The sequence below is a fragment of the Sorex fumeus genome, unplaced genomic scaffold, assembly GCF_029834395.1.
Source record: "Sorex fumeus unplaced genomic scaffold, SorFum_2.1 ptg000073l, whole genome shotgun sequence".
In the NCBI taxonomy this organism is placed as follows: domain Eukaryota; kingdom Metazoa; phylum Chordata; class Mammalia; order Eulipotyphla; family Soricidae; genus Sorex; species Sorex fumeus.
The window spans coordinates 13,446,113-13,469,808 of record NW_026606130.1 but is presented as its reverse complement, the minus strand read 5'-3'; the positions used below and the strand labels follow the sequence as shown (position 1 = coordinate 13,469,808).

The window sequence follows — 23,696 nt, the reverse complement described above, 5'->3', positions numbered from 1 at the left end:
ATATTACCATATGTTTTATTGTTTTATGTGTTATATTTGATTAATTTTATGCATATATGGAGTCACCTTTGCATCCCTGGGATAAACCAAACTTGATTTGGAATGTAATCCTTTATATATATTTCTGGGATTGGTTTGCTAGGATTTTGTTGATATTTGCATTGATGTTAATCAGGGATATTGGTCTATAATTGGTCTATAATTTTAGTAATTTTTCTGTCCTTTTTAGTCATTAGTCTGATATTGGCTTCATAGATTCTGTTGGGGAGGATTTCGGTTTCCTCAACAATTTGGGATATATTGAAGAGTACTGGCAGTGAATCTTCTTTGATGTTTTGGTAGAACTTGATAGTGAATCCATCTGGATCGGGATTTTGTTCTTGGGGGGATATTTTTTAATTACTATTTCAATTTTTTACTCAAATTTGGTCTATTCAAATTTTCTGTTTCTTTTTGGTACAGTCTTGGGAGTTCATGTGGTTCTAAGTGTTTAATCGTTTTTTTCAGGTTCATGAGCTTGTTTGTATTAAGTTGTTTGTAGTAACCTCTTATTTTTTATATTTCTGAAGTGTCTGTTATGATTTCTCTCTGCCATCTATGATGGTATTATTTCCTCTACTTTTATCAGTGAATCTAGCTAAGGGTTTGTAAATCTGATGTATACTCATTCAAATAACAAGTACCTAGGTTTGTTGACCTTTTGTATTGCTTTCTTATTTTCTATGTCATTGACTTATGCTCTAATTTTTACTTTCTCCTGAGTTATCTTTGCTTTGGGACTCATTTATTGCCTTTTTTCCCAGTTGATTTCTCTAGCACAGCAGTGAAATCATTGATTAGAGCCCTTTCTTCCTAGTATGAGCTTGAATAGCTTTAAATTTCCCCCTCATTACTTTTTTTTACTGTATCTAATACATTATCGCAGATGGTGTTTACATTCTCATTTAGATGGTGTTTACGTTCTCATTTGTCTCAAGGAGTCATTTTATTTCTCTTTTGACTAACTATTCAGCAGTATGTTGGTTAGTTTTGAGGTATTTAATCTTTTGCCACCTTATTTTTATTGTTGATTTATACTTTTTTTTGCTTTTTGATTTGAGAAGTGGTTTGGTTTGATTTATATATTTGTGATTTTTATGGATATTTAAATTGTGCTATAACATATCATCTATATTTGGTAATATCCCATATTCCAGGAGAACAATGTGCATCCAATTCTTTGGGGTCTGATTTTTTTTTATTCATTTATTTTGAATACTCATCCCTCCAGCAGTGACCATTTCCCACCACCACGGATCCCAGTATCCCTCCCATGGTGTTTGAATATTTGCCAGACATTTTAAAGTTTGGTTATTTTAGTCTGTATCTAATGCTTTCAGTTTTTTATTGTGGTTCTCTATATAACTATACATCACTGTAATGCCATTACTATGCCTCTACATCACTATACCATTCTTTTACATTACTTATTTACCGATTACCCGTGTCCCCAACCAATTACATCTCACTTACTTATTAGTGCTATCTATCTCCCTTAATTTGTTTCACTCTCTTTCTCTTTCTTATACTATGGAGTCAAAGGTAATCTAGTTTTTCACCCCCTCATTTAGATATTCTATTTGTCTTTCTTCTGCATCTCTTCACTTAAACGATATTCTCCAGTTCCATTCAAATTGCAGCAAATTTCATCATATTATTATTCCTTATAGCTGCATAGTTTTCTACAGTGCATATAAACTATATCTTCATACTCAACTCATCTATTCTTAGACACATAGTTTGTTTCTATTCCCTAGGGATTGGGCCTAATGTTGCAATGAGTAATAATGCACGCATGTCATTTTGAATGAATTTTTTGGCTTGGGGGTAGATACCCAAAAGTGAAATTGTAGGATGTACCTCAAATCTCCATACTGATTTTTACTGAGGTTGTTCTCTTTTTGTAAGTTCCCATAATCTCCTCCCTTTTATTAAGAGGGCTTATAGGTATTTTTATTGTTGAATTTTTAGTACTTGATTTTTCTTGGATATTATCTTTTTATCTGATTATGGTGTGCAAATATTTTCTTCACTAATCATGATATTTTTTCATTTCATTTCATCATCCTGTTAATCGTCGATTGCCTCGAGCAGGCCCCAGTAACGTCTCTTTCATCCTAGCCCTGAGATTATATTCAGGGCTCTTTAGCTAGGTCCTCTTCATTCAGCGTTAGGAGGCTATTGAATACAGGAATTTATCAGTTTCCTTGAGATTTTCTTGGTTTGTGGCATAAATGTTCTCAAACTCATCTCTGATGATCCTTTAAATTTCTGTAGTTTCTGTTGTGATGGTCCCTTTTTATTTCTGATTCTTTTTATTTGTTTTTTCTCTCTCCCTTTCTTTGTGAGTTTTGCTAGAGTTTTATCAGTCAGGTTTATTTTCTAAAATAACGAGCTATTAGTTTCATTGATCTTTCTGATTGCTTTTTGGAGCTTCGATTGCATTAATTTCTGCTCTAAGTTTTATTATTTCCTCTCTCCTGCCTGGGTGGGTCTCCTTTTCTTGGTCGTTCTCCAAGCTCTTAATCTGTGAGGTTAGGTTACTTATGTAGGCTAGCTCTCCTTCCTGAGAAATGCTTGTAGAGTTTTAATCTTTCTTCTTTACACAGCTTTTGCCATGTCCCTGGTGACTGGTAACTTGTGTCTTCATTTTCGTTTCTTTCCTGGAATCTTTTGATTTCATTTCTAAAAGACTGGTTGTTCAGTAGTGAGCTGCTTGATTTCCCGGTGTTCTATTTGATTTTCTGTTTGTACGTGTGATTCATTTCTATTTTCAGTGAATTATGGTCTGAAAATATCGTTGATACAACATTTATCTTTTTATTTATATGGAGATATGTTTCATGGCCTAGCATGTGGTCTATCCTGGAGAATATCCCAAGCAAACTTGAGAAGAATGTGCATTCAGCTTTTGAAGGATGAAATGTCTTACATATACTAACTATTATTTTATTTTTTTGCTTAAATAAAGTAGGTCCTTGATAAACTTGAGTTTGGGTGTCTTTTTAAGAGGTTATAAAGTGGTGTTGAAATCTTCCACTAGTATTGTGTTGCTGTCAATGTCTTTCTTCAAGTCTATGAGTAGTTGTTTAAAGCACTTTTCTGATCTCTCGTTAGGTGCATAAACATTTAGGAGTGCAAGACCTTTCTGAAGTACAGATCATTTGATGAATAAGAAATGACCTTCATTGTCTCTTTTGACATTCTTCAGTCTGAAATCAATGTAGTTTATTACCAGAATGGCCACCTCAGACCCCACCACACTTGTGGTTAGTTCCAACCATAGAGAAAGAGAGAGAGAGAAAGAGAGTGAGAGAGAGAGAGAGGAGCTCCAATACAAACTGGGATCCAAAAGAGAAATAAAACAAGTGGTCCCAATAAAAGGTGTTCCTTCCTTGTTTGAGAATTATTGCTTGCTGCGGAGGTGGAGGCAGGTGCCCCTGGCCGTGGTCCCCTGGCAGCTGGCTTTAGGGGTCATGCATTTGGGTGGAGAGGGGGCTCCAAGCAGGAACAGACCTGTTGGTGTGGGGCAGTGACTAGTTCGGCTCAAGCGTTATCCTTAATGGGGAAAATCTAAGAGCCTTCCCTCTAAGATCAGGGACAAGATAAGGATGCTCACTCTCACCACCTCTGTTCAATGTAGTGCTGTAAGTACTTGAAATAGTGTTTAGGAAAGAAAAAGTTATTAAAGACATCCAGATAGGAGAGGAAGAAATCAAGCTCTCACTATTTGCAGATGATATGATACTATATTTAGAGAACCCTAAAGCCTTTACCAAAAAACTCCTAAAAACTTGTATAGTAAAGTCCCAGGCTATAAAATCAATATCCCAAAGTCCATGGGTTTCATATATGCAAATAATGAAAGAGGAATGTGACACGAAAAGAATCAATCCCCAGTTCACAATCATGCCTCAGAAAATCAAGTACCTAAGAATCAGCTTAATTAAGGAGGTAAAAGACCTCTGAAAGGAAAACTACAAAATAGTACTTCACAAAATGAAAGAGGACACGAGGAAATGAAAAGATATTCCCTGGTCATGGATAGGAAGAATTAAAATTGTCAAAATGTCAATATTCCCCAAAGCATTATACAGATTCAATGTATTCCCTTTAAGCACATCCATGATATTCTTCAAATAAATGGATCAAACACTCCTGAAATTCATATGATAAGATTTTCTCACAGATGTTGGATTTTGTCCAAAGCTATTTCTGAACTGATTCATATGATCATATAATTTTAATATTTCCTTTTACTTCTGTGCTGTGCTATGGCAATTGATTTTTCTATTTTCAACTATCTTTCCATTCCTGGGATCCCACTTGATTGCAATGTATTTTTTATGGATATGCTGTTAGATTTGGTTCACTACAATTTTGTTGGTGATTTTACCATCAATGTTCATTAAGGAAATCGGTCTGTAACTTCCTTTTTTGCAATGTCTCTCTCTGTTTTGCTATCAGTTTAATGATATCTTCATGGATGGTGTTAGGAAGGTTCCTGTTTCCTTGACCCTTTGGAAGAACTGATAGATCAACAGCAGCAAGTCTTTTCTGAATACTTAGTAGAACTCACTTTTAAAATTGTCTGTATCACGAATTTTGTTTTCTTATGGAGATTCTTGATTATTGTATCATTTTTCTTGTTGCAATTTTTAAAAGGTTTTCTATTTGTTTTTCATTGAGTTTTGGGAGATTAAATACTTCTAAGAATATATCCATTTCTTTTAAGTTCTCCCATTTAACTGAGTAGATTTGTTCATAGTAATCTGTTATGCCTCTTGGAGAGCCCGGCAAGCTACCGAGAGTATCCTGCCCGCATGGGCAGAGTCTGGCAAGCTCCCTGTGGTGTATTCGATATTTTGATATGCCAAATACAGTAACGACAACAGGTCTCATTCCCCTGACCCTGAAAGAGGCTCCAATCGTTGGGAAAAGACGAGTAAGAAGAGCTGCTAAAATCTCATCCTAGGAGTAATAGAGACGTTACTGACGTTACTGACGTCCATTCAAGTAATTCGACGATTAACGGGATGACAGTGATATAGTGAATCTATTATGATGCCCTGCATTACTGAGGGTTCTTTTGTAATTTCTACCTTTCATTTATGTTTCTATTTACTTGAATACCTTTGTGTTTTTCTTTTTGAGTTTGGTCAAAGGTTTGTCTATTTATTTATTCATTTTATGAACCAAGTTCCTGTTTCATTGGCTTACTTGTTTTGGTTTCTTGTTTTCTATAACATTGATTTATGCTTTGTTTTTATTATTATCTTCCTTCTGCTATTCTTTGGATTCATTTGCTGTTGGTTATCTAGATGTTTGAAATGTTCGTTTAGGCTGGTAATTTTATCTCTTTTTTTTCTTTCCTAATGTTCCTGGGTTGCCATGTGCTTACTTTTAAGTATGGCTTTTGCTGTGTCTCAAGTTATGATTACATGTTTCTTTAGTATCATTACTTTCATGAAATTTTAAAAAATATCTTCCTTTATTTCCTCTTCAATCCAGCTGTTATTTATTAACATGTTGTTCAGGCTAGAAGTGTTAATTTATCTCCATATCTTCTTTTTATGATTAAATTCTCTCTCAGTGGTCTTGCGGTCTGATAGAATACTTTTTATGGCTTTAATTTTATGTAAGTTTATCTTATGCCCTAGTATGTGACATATCTTGTACAGTGTTCCATGTTCAGTAGAGATGAATGTGCATTCCACTTTTTGAGGATTTAAGGCCCTGAACATATTTACTAGTCCCAGCCCTTCTCATTCTGCATTTGGTGCTCTTATGCATTTCTGACATTTTTTCCAGTTAATCTATCAATTGGAGCCACTGAAGTATTGAAATCCCCATGTGTTTCCTTCCATAAGTTTCTTTAGATTTTTGAACAAAAGCTGGATAAACATTTCTGATCCTTCATTTAATGTACATATATTCATTATAATTAGTATTTCTTGATTTATTGCTCTCTTAAGCAGTATGTAATGTCCATCCCTTTCTCTAAGTACTTTTTTACATTGAATGTTGCTTGGTGTGATATAATTGTGGCTGTTTTAGCTTTATTTATTGACTTCACTGTTTGCTTGTCTAATTGTTTTCAATTCCTTTCACTCTGATTCTGTGTGTATCCTGTGATATCAGATATGTTTCTTCTAGTCAGCAAATGAATGGATTTTATTTCCTGATCTACTCTGCCACTCTGTATTATATGATAGGAGTGTTCAGTCATTGGCATTCAGAGAAATTATTGATATAAATAGATAGCTGTGTTGTCATTTTGCTGTTTAAGGTTGTTGCTTCTACAATCGGTTGTTCGGTTTATGTAAATGGTCTTTCAATATTTCATTCAAGGAAGGTTTAGTAATAGCAAATGCTGTCAGCTCTTGTCTGAGCTTGTTTTTAACCTTTGCTACCATCTAAATGAGAGCTTTGCAGGGTAGTGAATTTCAAGTTGAAAGTTTTTTTTTTCAGTGAATAAATTGAATAACTCAATCAACTTTTCTCTCTCCTGTTACTTTTCTTATGAAAATTCTGTTGTGATTATGTTGTTTCCCATATATCTAATGTTTTTCTTCTCTCTAGATACTTTAAGAAGTTTATCTGTCTCTGGAGATTTTGACATTTCTATGTTATATTGCTCTGTGTGGGTTTATTTTGCTTAGTACTTTGGGTCTACTAAATCTGTACACCCACCTCCCTTCAGAGAGTGAGAAAGTGTTCATGTTTGAGCTCTCCCACTAGTTCTTCTTCCCCTTTCTCACTTTCCTCTCCTTCTGGTATTCCTATAATTTGGAGACTGTTCTTGTTAATATCCATTTAATACTTTATATTCTCTTCCATCCCAGTACTTCTCTTTTCTTTTGCCAGTTTTCTATCAATATTTGCTTGGATTTTGTCTTCAGGTGTGTCTATATGTTTTTCTACCTGTGCTATTCTGCTACTATGGCTTGTTATTGTGTCCTTTCATATATATATATGAATATATATATGAATATATGAACATATATATTCATATATATATTCATATATATATGAAACCCATTGTTATTACTGGGTCTCATACATATATTTAAATAAAATATGTATATATGTATACATATATACATATATATGTGTATATATGTATACACGTACATATAAATCACTATGAGACACACTGCTACAAAGCCATTGATGATAGGGGTTTATTCATACAATGTTCCGGTACCACCCTTCACCAATGTACATTCCCTGCCCCAACACCTCATCTGTCTCTACAGTAGGCACTTTTCTTATCTCTCATTTGTGCTCTCTCTTTCTCTCCTTTTGGGTATTATGATTTCCAATGCAGATTGTGTATATCCCTTTACCTCCTTTCATCACTCAGTTCTTGTCCAGAGTGATTATTTCCCACTATCATTGTCATAGTTGTCCCTTCTCTAATCTAACTGCCTTCTTACAATTGTGGAAAGCCATTGTGCAGTCTTCCTTGCCTTAGTTTCTACTGTTCCTGAGTATATTGAACAATGTATCATACTATGTTTATTATATCTCACAAATGAGTGCTATCATTCTATGTATATTCCTCTATTCTGACTCATTTCCACTCAGCATGAAACTTTTCATGTCCATCCTCTTACAAACAAATTTCATGATTTCATTTTCACTTGTTGTTGATTAGTATTCCATTGCATAGCGTTCCATATTTTTCTTATGCATCCATCTGTTCTTGGGCTCTCGGGTTATTTCCAGATTCTGGCTATTGTGAGTAGTCCTGCAATGAACATAAGGGTGCAGGCTTTTCTACATTGTGTTTTAGTGCCCTTAGGCTATATTTCCAGAGATGGTATTGCTGAGTCATATGGAAGCTCAATATCTAGGGGTTTTTTTGAATGTCCATATTGCTATTGTGTATTTAAATCATGGTATAACTGTCATCCTGTTGTTCATCGATTTACTTGAGCAGGCGCCAGTAACGTCTCCATTCCTCCCAGCCCTGAGATTTTAGTAGTAGCCTTTCCTTACTCGTTTTTCCCAACGACTGTATTTAAATACCTTCAGTTAATTTCATATGGAATCTCTCATCCTCTGTATCAGTTATTATTTGAGTTGTTTGAATGTCTAATCTAGTGATAGCTCAATTTCACTAGCTAGTACTTTCTTAATTCCAGTTGCCAATGAAGCGAGTATGATTTCAACTCCTCATCGAGCGGGATCAATAGTTCTAATCGATTTGAGGATTAGCCTGGTTTCTGTCTCTATCTGACATAGCAATTAGCTTCTTAGTTTCCCCATAGTTATTTAAGTTTTTGTGAGTTAATGTTGGAGTTTTAGATTCAAAGTTACTTAAGAACTGATATGTTCAGTTGTTTATACCAGAGGACTACTGATAATACCTCCATTGTTCAGATTATTTACTTTACTATGTAGTGCTATTATAGGATGGCAAGGGGGTTTTATCTTTCCATTTAGTTGGTTGAGATATAGTGCTCTATAAGGTAACTTAAAATTTTTTGTTGCATACTTTGGCTTCAATATAAAGTGCATACAGTAATGATCTCACACAAAAGCTAATGGGTTCATACAGTTTTGTAGAATTGGATCTGGTACCACGTGGGGAAACTTCTAGAACTAGGGTCTGGGGTAGACAAAAAAGGAGCCTTCAGGATCTAAGGCTTGCCATCTGGAGTCTGACAATGGTGAGAAAGAGCCTATTTTTACTTTTGAGATAATTAATTTTATTAATACTTTTCCCTTTGTTCAAGGACTAATTTGACAGTGTTTATTTGTTATGTTGTATAACCATTTTTTGTTTTAAAGTTTTACTTTAGTTTAACTCTGTTAATTTTCACTTGCATTAATTTTCATTATTTTCTTCTTTCTTTTAGCTTTTTTTTTCTTTTTGGGTCAGACCCGGCTATTCTCAGGGGTCATTCTTGGCTCTGCACTCAGGAATTTCTCCTGGCAGTGCTCAGGGGACCATATGGGATGCTGGAATTCAAACCCGTGTCGGCCATGTGCAAGGCAAATGCCCTACGCGTTGTGCCATCACTCCAACCCCTATGTCTTGTTTCTTAACATGTTAGATTTACAATTTGAGATCTTTCTCGTTTTTTATTTGTTTTTTCGTTTTGTTTTGTGGCTACGCGGCCTGTGCTCAGGACTTCCTCTGGCTCTGTGCTCAGCATCACTACTGATTACTTAGGAGACAGTATGTGGTGTTGGGGATTAAATCCAGGTAGGTTTTATGCAAGGAAAGCATCTTACCTGCTGTACTACTGCTCCAGATTCACCCCTTTTTAAAAATAAATCAAATAAAAAAATAAGTTTCTTAACATCAATTTAATGCATATTGTAAGTTTTAGCGTGTTGTGTTTTTTTTTAATTTTGTCTAAGTATTTTCTATTTTCCCTTATGGATTGTTTGATACATTGATAGTTAAATAATGTGTTATTTAATTCCTGAATCTACTTTTCTTATTGTGGAGGCCACACCCAGTGATGCCTAGGGATCAGAACAGTGCTGAAGACTGAACCTAAGACCTCACACGTTCTAGGCCAGTGTTATACCACTTAAACCTCTTCTCCAGCCTTATTTAATTTCTACAGTTTGTGACTTTTTTGTATAGTTACTAGTTTCTGACTTCATTGACAAGTGGGTAGGGTATTGGCCTTGCATGCAGCTGACATGGCTGACCCAGATTCAATTCCTCCTCCCTCTCAGAGAGCCCGGTAAGCTACTGGAGTATCTTGCCCACACGGCAAAGCTTGGTAAGCTACCCGTGATGCATTTGATATGTACGCCAAACGCAGTAACAAGTGTCACAATGGAGACATTACTGGGCCCGCTTGAGCAAATCGATGAACAACAGGAGAATAGTGACAGTGATTGTTATCTATTTTAATTTATTTTATCTATTTTAATTTATTGTTAGACTTTTGGCCTAACATATGGTCTAGAAGAATGCATGTTTGCTGTCATTGTTGGTAGTAATTTATATGCATTATATCCAGTCTTTGTATTATTTGAGAAATCAAAATTGGGGACTGGAGAGATAATGCAGCTAGCATTAGACATACTGAAGTTGGATCACTTACAATCCTATGGTTCCCAAAGCCCTTACAAGAGTGTTCCCTGCCCACGGATACTGGAGTAAGCTTAAATACTTCCAGGAATGGCTCAAAAAACAAAAAACAATTTTTTTAAAAAGAGGATTCTCTATCTTGCTTCTGGATATCATTTTTTATGAATTACAGTGAGTGACTTACTGATCTTAAAACAGAGTTGGAGCATTAGCTGTAGAAACTGTGTCAGAAATTGAATTGGTTTAGAACAAGAAAAAAATCAAGGTATTGTAATGATGTTTCTGCTCTATTTCAAAGTCTATACAAGGTTCAAGGGAATGCAAGGAAAGAAAATTCCAGATATCATGGATGGATCATTTAGTATAGAATTGGTATAGTTTATATATAATATTTTTATCAACTAAAGATTGAAGTCAGGAATACTACCAGGAAATGAGAAGTGGAACAGTAAAAGAAGGTGAAATGGTATTAAACCTGGCATGTAGATGAAGAAATATATGGTTTTAAGTGTAGGTTCTATTCCTAATCAGTCTTTTGAACTTGGCAAGATAAAAATCTAATTTTCTCAGATGCCATTTTATAGCCTGTAAAATAAGCATATCCTTGAATTCTGTATCTTGAAATGGTACTTAAAATATATGAAAATAAAAATTTTGCTTGTTTGTTAGGGGTCACAACTTGCAGTGCTCAGGCTTATTCCTGACCTGGTAATCAGGGATCACTCCTGGTGGATTTAGGGAATGGTATGAGGTACCAGGGATCTAACCAAGTTCAGCCACATGAAAGGCAAATGTTTTACTTGCTGAAATATATGGTCCCTTAAAATGGTCTTTTTTCATAATTTTATTTATTTTTTCTTGTTATATTTATTTATTTATTTATTCACAGGGCAGAGTCTGGCAAACTCCCCGTGGCGCACCAAATATGCCAAATACCAGTAACAATGATGGGTCTCATTCTCCTAAAGAGCCTTGAATATAATCTCAGGGCTAGGATGAAAGAGACGTTACTGGGGCCTGCTCGAGCCAATCGATGAATAACAGGATGATGAAATGAAAAATGAAATATTTATTTATTGAATCACTGTGGGAAAAGTTACTATGCTTTCAGGTTTAAGTCTCAGTCATACAAATGATAAAACACTTCTCCCTTTACCAGTACTCATTTTTCAACACCAAGAACCCCAATATACCCCCTCCCACCCTTCCCAATGCCTGCGAGGTAGATAATTTCTACTTAACTCTTCTCTATATTAATTACATTCATTATTTAGACAAAAGATGCACCATTATTGTTTAGAATTTCCCCCCCAACAATCAGAAAGGCTGAAAAGGCATTGTGAAATACTTTATTTTCTATAGCTCGTTATGAGAATCATGTAATGTCTTATGGCCGCAATAGCGGCCACGCGATTTTGGATTTCTACAAAGAGTCAGATAATTACGAGATTGGTTTCTGTGCGTCTGGTATTATGGCCGTGCCGGAGAGCCTCTCATCGGGGACAACTTGTGACCGTGGTAGGGCGTGAAGAACGAGCTGGTACCATCCCTCTTCCCATGAGACTGCCGGCTCATACCTGACTTTCCAACAAGCTCTGAGGTGGCGGCCACCTTGGTACCGGGGGGGGGGGGGAAGGCAAAGGGAGCAACACCCTTTCCCTCCTGGGGAGGCATGGCACCGTAGTTTAACGAATGGTCATTCACTTTTCTGCCTCAAGATGCCAGGCTCTGGATTAAGTCCTTTTGCCTCTTGGAGCCATGGCCGGGCCAGAGTGTCGCTCGTGGGGGGCAACTCATGACCTCGGTAGGGCGTGAAGGACGAGCCAGTACCACCCACCTTCCCAGGAGACTGCAGTTGCCTCGTAACGGCCGGCTCATTCCTGGCTTTCCAATAAGCCCACTTGCTATAGGGCGGGAAAAAGACAGAAGGGAGCAACACTTTTTCCCTCCTGGGGAGGCATGGCGCCATAGTTTAACGCATGGTCCATTCACTTTTCTGCCACAAGCTGCTGGGCTCTGGATTAAGTTCTTTTGTCTCTGTAGCTATGGCTGTGCCGGAGAGACGCTCGTGGGGGGAAACTCGTGATCTTGGTAGGGCAATGAAGGATGAGCCAGTACTGCCCCCCTTCCCATAAGACTGCATGTGTCCTGTCACCGTCGGCTCATACCTGGCTTTCCAGGAAGCTCTGAGACGGCGGCCACCTTCTATGCGGTCCAGATGCATTTCTGCCAAAAGTCGCTGGGTTTCGAGATTTGTTTCTGAGTCTCTGGGATCATGGCCGTTAAGCAGCTTGATCAGGAGCCAGAAAGGCCATTTGTAGGCGGCGACTCAGGGTCTCACTGGTATGGGGAGGAAAGGGCTGGTTCCACCCCCATCTGGTGAGACCACGTGTGTCTCGTCACTGCAGGCCCAAACCTGATTGTCCAGTGGCTTCTGGAGGTTGGTGGTCACTGGGCCGCCAAGGGGAACAGGCCAAGGCACAAAACCTATTACCACCTGGAGTGGCCCAGTGCCAGTAACCTACTGCAGGAACAGGATGCATTTCTGCCAAAAACCTTTGAGTTCCGAGATTCGGTTCTGAGTCTCTGGGATCATAGCCGTTAAGCAGTTCGATCAGGAACCAGAGAGGCCATGCCTCCAATTATATACCTGAGCCAGAGGTGGTTTGTGGGTGTGTCTCCCACATACCTAACTTTTGGCCGTTTACTTTCTTGGTAAACTTTGCCCCAAGTTTTTGGGATCTGGCCAAAGGTACAGCAGCAATTTGGGGTATCTGAAAGCCTGACGGTGCCATCAGGCTGCTAATTCACTTGCCTCACAGGAACAAGTTGACCTGCTGGCGTTATACCCCAGTAAAATGGATTTTTAATTGTTTCATATAACTTTAAATTACATTACACTGAGAATTTAATAAGATTATTATTGAAAAGAATTTAACTTTTTTTTTGCTTTTTTGGGCCACACCCAGCAATGCACAGGGGTTACTCCTGCCTCTGCACTGAGGAATTACTCCTGGCAGTGCTGGGTACCATATGGGATGCTGGGAATCGAACCCGGGTTGGCCGCATGCATAGCAAACACCCTACCTGCTGTGCTATCGCTCCAGCCCCAGAATTTATCTTTTTAAATTTCCATTTGTTATTATTATCTTTTCCTATAATTTTATTTAAACCTGGTCATCAGTCATTTTGCTTACAGTCTCTCCTACCCATTTTTCAGGGCCAGTCATCCGCGCTGAAGTCGGTGACACCATTAATGTGACCTTTTATAATCGTGCCTCCCGACCATTCAGCATACAACCTCATGGGGTGTTTTATGAGAAAAACAACGAAGGAACTATATACAACGATGGTAAGAAGGCAGGGTTTTCAATTAATGTGGACTTCAGATGGCAACACCAGACAAGTAGGAGATGACAAATAAGGAAAAGGAGAAAGTATGCATTATTAATTGTCCTGTATGGATGCAATTGAATGAATGCATAATATTATGAGGGAAACTGTACTCAGAGATAACTTTTTGAAATATATTTAATTATGATTACAATAGAAATCTGTGTATTGTGAATTTTAAAATACAAAGAAAATCATAAACCAGTCAACGTTCACAGAAAATGTTCAGTTATATTTTTAAAAATTTTAGTATTTTTCTGTTTATAAAATTGCAAATATGTATTCATCTATGAAGATAAGCTGTTAGTTTTGTATCATACTGTTTTCAATTATATTGACAATATATTGCTTCCATGCCACAAAAATATTTTATTTTTTAATTTTATTTTTCCATTTTTTACTTTAATGTAGAAATAAGTTCTGTTGATACAGTTCTATGATTAAAATTGATTAGATAAGAAGCTTCAATATTAAAATCAATAAACCTAAAATTTATTTATATGAAAATTGTTATATCTGATCGCAAAGTCACTAAGTTTTTGTCTAAGTAAGAATTTATTAAGCTGTTTATTGTACTAGAGGTGTTGTGTTGCTGTATATGCAGCCAGAAGTATGGGAGTGTGGGAAGAGGCCCCAACTCTAAAAACCACCAGAGTTCTCAGCATGGGTACCAGGTACCTGAAATTATTCAAAGAGTGGCGTTTCTGGAGGAATCTGTGTGAAGCAGTGGATTTGTGCCCTTAGTATGCCTGCATTGGTGGGGTGTGGTTGCGGCTGCCAGAACTTTTGCTGCGTGGGTGTTGGCTTGTCTGTCTCTTGGGGGGGGGGAGTTTTAAGCTGTATAGAACAGTGAATTCATAAATTTTAGTTACTTGGTGTTCATAACCTGGTGAAAGATTTAGTTGGAAATCAGTAGAACAGAGCTAGTGGGTGAATCGACATAACTGCCAAATGTTTTAAACACTTTAACAATAATATACTATTCCATCATGTTGATTTGTCATAATTCATTTACCTTGTTCTCTATTAATAATTGGGGAGACCTTCAATATGGCCCCAGATATAAAACAAGTTGTGGTAGAACTTGAAGAAACCAAACTCAATTTTCTTGATCCTAATACATTTCAATATTCAATATTCCATGTTCCTTTTATAACTTATACTGTTCCAAAATGTTTTGTAGTTTATGATACTAGGCTCTTTGAACTAAAGATATGAATACTGTGTCTTCTCTGTAGGCTTATCTCACCGCGGTTTGGTGGCCAAGACATTTGAGAAAGTAACATACCAGTGGATAGTTCCCCATCAAGCTGGACCCACTGCTCAGGATCCTGCCTGTCTCACCTGGATGTATTTCTCTGCTGTAGATCCTATAAGAGATACAAATTCGGGTCTGGTGGGCCCTCTTCTGGTGTGCAAGGAAGGTGCCTTAGGTTCGGATGGCAAACAGGTATATTAGCAGGATTTCTGACTGATTTTCTCCCCACTGGGAAGAGGATGAAGCTGGACTGCTAAAGAGGAGTTAATCATGGGTTTTATTTCTATATGAAAGGCAATAGAGAGTAATTTAACTAAGATATTTATCAATAATTAATATTTAGTGAAGTGATGATATCTTGCTTTTTTTTCCTTTTTGGGTCACACCCAGCGATGCACAGGAGTTACTCTTGGCTCTGCACTCAGGAATTACTCCTGGCGGTGCTCGGGGAGACCATATGGTTTGCTGGGAATCGGACCTGGGTCAGATGGATGCAAGCCAAACACCTTACCCGCTGTACAATTGCTCCAGCCCCTTGATTGTTATTCTTTAACTTTCTTTCATCTCAATTAATTTCTATTTCATACACCACCATAACTTTTGTTTATTTTGGAGGCACACCTAGATGTGGTCAGGTTATTCCAGGCTTGTGCTCAGTAATTAATTCTACTCGTGAATTGAGGATTAGTTGCAGTGCTAGAAATAAACCTGGGTCTGCCATAAGTAAGAAAAGCACCTTTGTTCCTGTGCTATTTCTCAGATTCCAATCTCTCTGTTTCAACCGCAGTGTCTCCTAAAACTTGCTTCTATTTATTAAGTCTGCTTTGATACAATCTGTCTTCTATCATAGAGTCAATAATGTTGAGGAGGCAGGGGACATATCTGCGTTGCTTGGGGCCACTCCTTGTTCTGTGCTCATTAACCTATATTAATGACGGGAAACAAACCAGAGCTAGCTGCATATGAGTCCTTATACTTTTATCTCTTTGATCCTCATAGTTCATCATTTCTTTATGCATAATCTTTGAAAAATTAACCTAACATGGCCTCAATTCCTTCACAAAAAATTAACAATAAAAATATACTTTGAGTTTCTATAAGGATTAATTTTGAAAGTTCCTATAAAATTATTAGCACAATATCTCTTACAAAGTAAGCACTAGCAAATTTTTCTGTAAAAAATAACCACATTAATACTTTTAAATAAGAACAGTAACATACTAAAAATATTATGTTTTCTCATTTTTATAATATCTTCTGAAGGATTCTCTCCTGTCTTCCTGCACTTCTGCGCTCTTCTCCACAGGACTGTAATTTCTTTTTCACCACACTATTTACCTCCTGACTTTAATCTTAATCTTATGTCTCCTTACTGGCTCTTTTCATATATTTCTCCCATACAGTCTTGTGATATATTTCACTTCCTTCATCAACTTGAAACTTGAGGTCACCTGAGGTAAAATTGTCTAGCAAAAACTACAGTATTTGACAGAAGATTTGAATTTGGCTCACTCTGTGTCTAGAAAAATAAATAAGAAAGAACAAGGTACCCCTGATTCTTGCACAATTCGAAGTAGTAAAACTGCTGTTTTTCTGCCCTGTGTTCTTCTTTCATGCACCTACAGAAAGGAGTGGATAAAGAATTTTTTCTACTTTTCTCTGTGTTGGATGAAAATAAAAGCTGGTACAGCAAAACCAATCAAGTAGTTGCTATGTTGAATCCCCATCTACTTTCAAAGGATATTGAGGGTTTCCAGGACTCTAACCGGATGCATGGTATGGATGTGCTTTTGTTGAGAAATACAACTGAGATGTTCTAAACAAAACCTAAACCTAATATTAATCAGGTCGCATTCCTAAAACCACTGATCACTACTCAGCTCTAACCAAGAGGTTAACTTCATTGTGCAATTAAACCTAAGAAAACAGATTTTACACACAGCTTTCTCTTGCATCATGTCCTGTATTATACAATATAGGAACACTGGATACAGTGGAATGAGGATTGCATACGTGGAATTCACTAAAGGAAGAGTGACAAGAGTAACATGATATAGTAGTTTCCCAGGCATATCTCTTTATTCCTTATCACTTATTACCATTGTTCTCTAACCTCTTTCTAGACAAATGTCTATTTTTTTCTCTCCATTGGTGGACCTCACACTATGGCATCATAATTCTGCAGTGATATATCTTCACTTGAAATGTTTCTCATTATAATTTTGTTCTCAGCCTGTAGAGGCTACCTGTTCCATATAATTATTTCTTCTCATCTAAGACAAGGATAATACTCTTTTCTGGGATAAAACTACATTTTATAGAGATATTTTAATATCAAGTTTCATAATTTCTCAGTAGATTAGTTATTTGCTGCACAGATTTTGTTTTCTATCTATGTTAAAGGAGATTATCATGGTGTTTGTCTCTGTATCCATTAAACTTTCAAGTACACAGTAAGTATTTTGAAACTAATTAGCTACCTTTTTTTGGGTCACACCCATCGATGCTCAGGGGTTACTCCTGGTTCATGCAGTCAGGTATTATCCCTATTATTCCCCCTCAATTAGCTACCTAATTATTGGGAAGATAGGTGGATGAAATATTTAGTGCCAGTGTAAAATGAGATCCAGTCTTTTACACAAATATAACAGTAATAATAAGCATTAATTATACTGATAAAATAATTAAGAATTACATTATATGAAACAGCTTTTATGTTAAACAGAGATCAGAGTTAGAGAGAAAGAATGAGAAATTTTTAATTAAATATTCCTAAAAGAAGGAATTATTTGAGTTAGATCTTTAAAACTAAAAATTGCCACCAGAATATTACTAGTAGTGAAAGAATAATTAAGGAGTTAATATTTGTATCTGCATCATAGGGAATTAGCAAAATAGACTTATTCATTAAAGATGCTTCTGGTATATGGGGGAGAATTGAAAAAGATAATAGTTAAAAACAAATAGACCCTCATTTCTAGTGGCATGTGAAGCATTGGAAGGGGTCAAGGACAATTTTATTGCCTTTGACTTGATATTTTGGTTCAAATAACTATATATTTCATCTAGTAAACATTGAAACGTTGAACAATTCTATTATTGAATATCATTCCAAATTAAATTTATATAACTCATTATTAAAAGAAAATATTTAAGTACTTGTTCAGTCAAACACATCAAGGGTGTGGGGGGAGTGATGCAGTTCCTAAAAGGTCAATCTAATGCAGGATGCAGGATACACATCTGTAAGTAAATCAACGGGCTTTGTGTTAACTGAATGGTAGACAATTATGAGGGGAAGCTTTTATGGGAGCAGAGTAATAGCAATAACTGTGTTCCAAAGAAGGTAACTTTAGGGATTAGGTATGTTAGATAAATGCCAGGTTGTTGTGGGGCAAGAGAAAGGGAAATATTATTAAATATGGAAAAATGTGTGAAAAACCAGCAAGTAGATGTTCTAGACATCTACAAAGCTTAAAGCATTGGAAATGCAGAGACAAACAGAAATCATAGGTAAGTAATGCAAAGAATTAAACAACAACAATGTATCAGAATAGAATATTCAAAACCAAATCTGCAAATATAGTTAGCTAATAATTTGCAAAATTTTATTAAAACATTCTGAACTACAAAATTTGACATACAGTGTTCCATCACCAATCCCACTACATGTCAATTTTACTGCAGCAAGTGTTTCAAATTCATTAACCTACCCCAACCCCATCCCAACCCGAACCTGCAATCTTGACAGGCACCTTTTTTAAATTTGGTTGTTAAAGTTTGGGTCTCTTTATTTCAGTGTTGTTGACACTGTGATTTGGGTATTTAGCTCTATAATTCCTTAACTCCACCAATATACCTAAATATTATTAACCCTTACCTCCATTGTTCCTCACTTAACTCTTTTCCCCTTCCTCTTCACTCTACTTCTTTCTTTCTGCACCCTATACTCTGTGGCCAAGAGTGATCTAACATATTTCTTTAAACCACTGAAATTTCTCATCCAGTTACTCTAAATGCCAAATATAAAAAGGTAAACGCCCCCCGTTGATCTTCGATTTGCTCGAGCGGGCCCAGTGACGTCTCCATTGGAGACTTCGTTGTTACTGTGTCTGGCATATCGAATACTCTCGGTAGCTTGCCGGGCTCTCCGAGAGGGGCGGAGGAATCGAACTCGGGTCGGCCATGTTGGCCGCTTGTAAGGCCAACGCCCTACCGCTGTGCTATCGCTCCAGCCCAATGCCAAATATAACCAATAATATATGATTTCATCAATACTTACAGCTATGTGCTATTCCATTCTCTATGTACCACACCTTCTTGATCCACTGATCTATTATTGGGCATCTAGGTTGATCCCAAATCTTAGGTATTGTACTGAGAGGTGAAATAAATTCTAGTGTGTAAAGGTCCATTGGAATGAATGTTTTTCTATCCTGTGAGTGGATACCCTAAAGTAGAATTGCTAGATTGTAGAGTATCTCAATTTTAAGTTTAATAATTATACATATTGTTTTCCATAAGTTTTGAACTGACATTCTCACCAGCAGCAGATGAGAGTTCCATTTTCACGACATTCCTGACAATGCAGATTGTTCTCATTATTTTTATGTACCATTATCAATGGACAAGATGGTATTTAATTTTCTTTTTGATTTAGATTTCCCTAATAAGTGATGGTGAGAATTTTTTCCTGTGCCTGTTGGCTATCTGTTAGTCTTTCCCAATGAAGTTCCTGTTCATTTATTCTCCCAACTTTAATGTGGTACTTAAGGAATCTAGAAATCTAGAAATCTAGGGGGTAGTTTTCTTGAGGGAGAAACCTTCAGGGTTCCAAGCACAGGGCTTTCCATCCTAGTCATGGTGAGAGAAAGCTAGTGGATGTAATTCCAGTGCTCAGAAGCTTACATCTGAATTTGGAGAGTTAGAAATGACATCATATAGGGTGACTTCCTGATCTATGGACAGGGGTTCCTGAAGGAAAATCCAGCAGTGTCCTGGGCACAAGGCTTTCCATCTGGAGAATGATGTGGTTAATGGGAGTGGCTGTTCAACCAATTTTTGATAAAGTCACTAAGAGCATGAAGTGGAGAAAAGAAAGAATCTACAACAAAAGGTGCTGGCAAAACTGGATAACCATGTGCAAAAAAATCAAAACTGCATCCATATCTAACCTTACATAAAAATCTATCTAAAATGGCTCAAAGACCTTGAGATCAGACCAGAATCTACAAAATACATTAAGTAAAACATAGACAGAATTCTCCAAGGTCTGAACCTCAAAGGGATCTTTAATGATATAATGCAACTAGCAAAAACAACAAATAAAAATAAACAAATGGGATGAGGCCAAATTAAAGTGTTTCTACATGGCTAAATGTGTAAATTCACACAAGGAGGGGGGCACGGCACACAGCGGTGGTGGCTCTATCTCTCCCGCTGCCCGCGTTCGGTAGTCTCACCCTTCTCCTGCCCCAGGGAGGTCGATGGGGATGGTCAGGCAGAGGAAGGAAACGAGGGCCAGGCTGGTTGGCATTAGTAGCAGTTTATTTCATTCCTCTCTCCATCTACACCAGTCTCTCTTGTCTGTCTCTACTTCTGTCTCTGCTCCTGTCTCTCTCTGTCTCTGCTCCCCTATGCCTAATCTACAGTCTCATTATATCTCTTTCCAAGAGGAATTGGCAAAAACAATTACACATAGGTGCAGTCACAATCAATAGGGATAGAAATCAATAGGGGTAGAAATCTTAGACTCAGGGAAGGCCGCTCCTAGGACAGATCCTCTCTCAGCATGAGGACGCACCCTAGAGCGAAATCCCAAGGGTGTGTCTCACCTCTCCTTGTCCGACAAGCATATAAGCATATATAATATAAATCATTTTGTATGGATACAGTAAGAAATATCTTAAACTTATAGAATTGCTCTCCTAGGGCCATCTCGATCTCAGACTACAGTGCTCAGGCCAGATAGTCTTTCCCACCCTAGCAGGATCCTAGTCTCGTCGTTACCTTTGGATCATGACAGCATTTGTCTATGATCAAACTCTTAACTTATAGTTAAGAATCGTGGCATTTTGGCCTGGCCCATTTCGCTGCCAGGGTAGCTCACCACTTGCCCTGGGTCCATTCAGTCCCTCGTCGGGACCCTGCTATTGGGGTGTTAGGAACTAAGGGCAACTGAGGCTTAAGTCGAGAAAGCAGATGCCTGGGAGTGAATAATATTCAAATCCAATCAAATCCTAAGTTACAAAGCATGATGTTAACGGTCTTCCTGTATCTATACAAAAAGGATATTACTTTAAGGTAAACTGTTCATAAGGCATAAGGAGAGGAGAAAGGCAATATTTCACTCATACATATAAAATCATAGATTTCTGGGAAACTGATCTTACAAATTAACAAAGTCTGGTTAAGGGGAAAGCTGATTAACTGGGTGAGAAGGAGAGCATAGGGAAGACTGCTTACAGATAAACACAATGGAAGTGGAAGTGCTTCAGGAGCACTGTGATGGGTGTAACCAGATTAAACACAAGCTTCTTGTACTCCAACAGCTAAAGAAACATGGCTAAAACTAAAACTAAAACATGGCTACTGAATGGGAGAAAATATTTGCATTGGAAATATAGGAAAAATGGTTGATATCCAAGATATGTAAAGCACTCATGAAAATTAGCAACCAAAAACACAAAAACCATAAAAATGAAGAGAGGAAAGGAAACAAACAGGGACATCTCTGAGCAAGACCAACAGATGACCAACAGTTAAATGGAAAAATTCTCACCATCATTTATTAGTGAAATCCAAATCAAGACGACAGTGAGATATTATCTTACAGTAGTGAGAATTGCACATATAAAAACAATGGGATAATCTGTATTGGTAAGGATGTGCTGAAAAACAAACTTTCAACTACTGCTGGTGGGAAATATGTCTAGTTTAACCTTATAGAAAAACAGTACTATGATTTCTCAATATATTTAAAAAGAGATTCCCTAAAACACAGCAACTCCTTTTGTGGTACTTCCAGGATAGAAAAACATTCATTCCAAAACACATATGCATATCCGCATTTACTGCAGCATTCAGCACTCAGATCCTAATATTTGGATCAACCTAGATGTCCAGTAAAAGATCATTATATCATGAAGATGTAGTACATATAGAATAGATTACTAAACAACTATAAGGCATGATGAAATTATGCACTTACTGCAACATGGATGGAACTGAAAGATGCCATTTTAAATGAAGTAATCTAGAAAAGGAGGAACAAGCCATATAATATCACACGTAGTACTTAGAGTAACTGGACAAGGAATTACAGTGGTTTAAAGGGAAGTGTCTAGATTACTTTTTGCTCCAGAGTATAGGGTGTATAAAGAAAGAAGTAGAGTGAAGATGAAAGGGAGAAAAGTTAGGTGAGGCACAATGGAGGCAGGGCTCAAGGTGATCTAGGTGCATTGGTGGTAATAAGGAATAATAGAGCTAAATATTCAACGCACAGAGTGAACAACACTGAAATTAAAAGGTCCAATCTTTTTTTTTTTTGCACTATGTGACCCTCTTCAGTGCCTGCAGTCCACTGGCAAGGGCCAGGCAATGGTTCAGGGCCACGGCTTTCTTTAGCATGGGACACTATGAGAAGGGCCCAATCTTATTTTTTTATATTTTTATTAGTGAAACACCATGAGGTACAGTTGTAGACTTACAATTTTTTGTCCGTGGGTTTCAGTTATACAATGATCAAATACCCATCCCTCCATAAGTGCCCATTTTCCACCACCATGTATCCCAGTATCTCTCCCACCCCCACCCCCCCATCCCACCCTAACTCTGTGGCAGGGAATTCCTTTTGTTTTCTCTCTCCTTTTGGGTGTTGTGGTCTGCAAAAGAGGCATTTAGTGGCAATCATGTTAGGTCCATAGTCTACTTTCAACATGCATCTTCCATCCTGGGAGTATCCTCCAAACACCCTTTATTTGTTGCTCCCTTCTCTATCTGAGCTGTCCTTTCCCCTAGAATGCCCGGCTGGCCTCTAAGCCATGGAGTAATCCTCCTGATACTGATCTCGATAAGGCCCAATCTTTAATATCTAAATTTAGAAGGTGCCTGTCAAAATCACAGCTTGTGGCTGCAGTGATGGGGAGGTAGGGATAGTGAATCTGGGAACACCAGTCAAGGGAAGTTGACACTAGGGGCAGGATTGGTGATAGAACATTTTATGTCAATCTGATATATATAAATTACTTTGTAATCTATGTTACCTTAGTAAAATTAAATTTTGCTAAAAATTAAAGGCAAAGCCAATATAGCTATAAAATTAAAAAACAGGGTCTGGAGTAATAGCACAGCGGGTAGGGCGTTTGCCTTGTACACATCCAGCCCGGGTTCGATTTCCAGCAACCCATATGGTTGCTGAGTACATTCAGGGGTAATTCCTGAGTACAGAGCCAGGAGTAACCCCTGTGCATCGCCACGTGTCACCCCCAAAAAAGCAAAAAATAAAAGAAAAAGGAAAAAAGAATGGACTTTGCGGAATGGACTTCACAGAAAATACCACGGAGGAACTTTAGTAGATCAAACTAGCAATAAGGTGGTCCAGAACTAGAGCAGTGGCAGAGAATATGAATAAAACATTAGATTAGATTAAACATTAGATTGAAAAGTGAAAATAAAACCTCGTAAAACCCTAATAATTTATAAAGGGATTGAGAATAAAGGAATTGAGAAAGAACAAATATAGATTATTAAGGAACCATCAAAGTGGCTGCTGAAGTTAAAAAGGGAAGTTTCAAGAAAGTGGATACAGGTAAGACTAGTGCTTTTATCTGTGCATGAAGGAATTGTGGCAGTGGAGAGCAGGTTACTTTTGTAATATGTGAAACATAGTAGTATATGACAGGAGCTGAATGCAGAAAGGCCATTTTGGTCCTCATATCTAAG

The 23,696-nt window shown here is 37.3% G+C and overlaps 1 protein-coding gene and 1 non-coding gene across 2 annotated transcripts in view; one reads left to right on the top strand and one right to left on the bottom strand.

Annotated features, from left to right (window-relative positions):
- HEPH (hephaestin) overlaps window positions 1-23,696 on the top strand; it is a 244,155-nt gene that overhangs the window by 80,346 nt on the left and 140,113 nt on the right. Inside the window, exons 8-10 of the mRNA XM_056130041.1 lie at window positions 13,323-13,454; window positions 14,734-14,945; window positions 16,379-16,529. Of these exons, the coding sequence (XP_055986016.1) occupies window positions 13,323-13,454; window positions 14,734-14,945; window positions 16,379-16,529 (495 nt within the window). The remainder of the gene's footprint in view (window positions 1-13,322; window positions 13,455-14,733; window positions 14,946-16,378; window positions 16,530-23,696) is intronic.
- LOC130038272 (small nucleolar RNA SNORA42/SNORA80 family) lies at window positions 22,303-22,443 on the bottom strand. The gene has a single exon (XR_008794647.1). It is a non-coding gene; the product is annotated as a small nucleolar RNA SNORA42/SNORA80 family (small nucleolar RNA).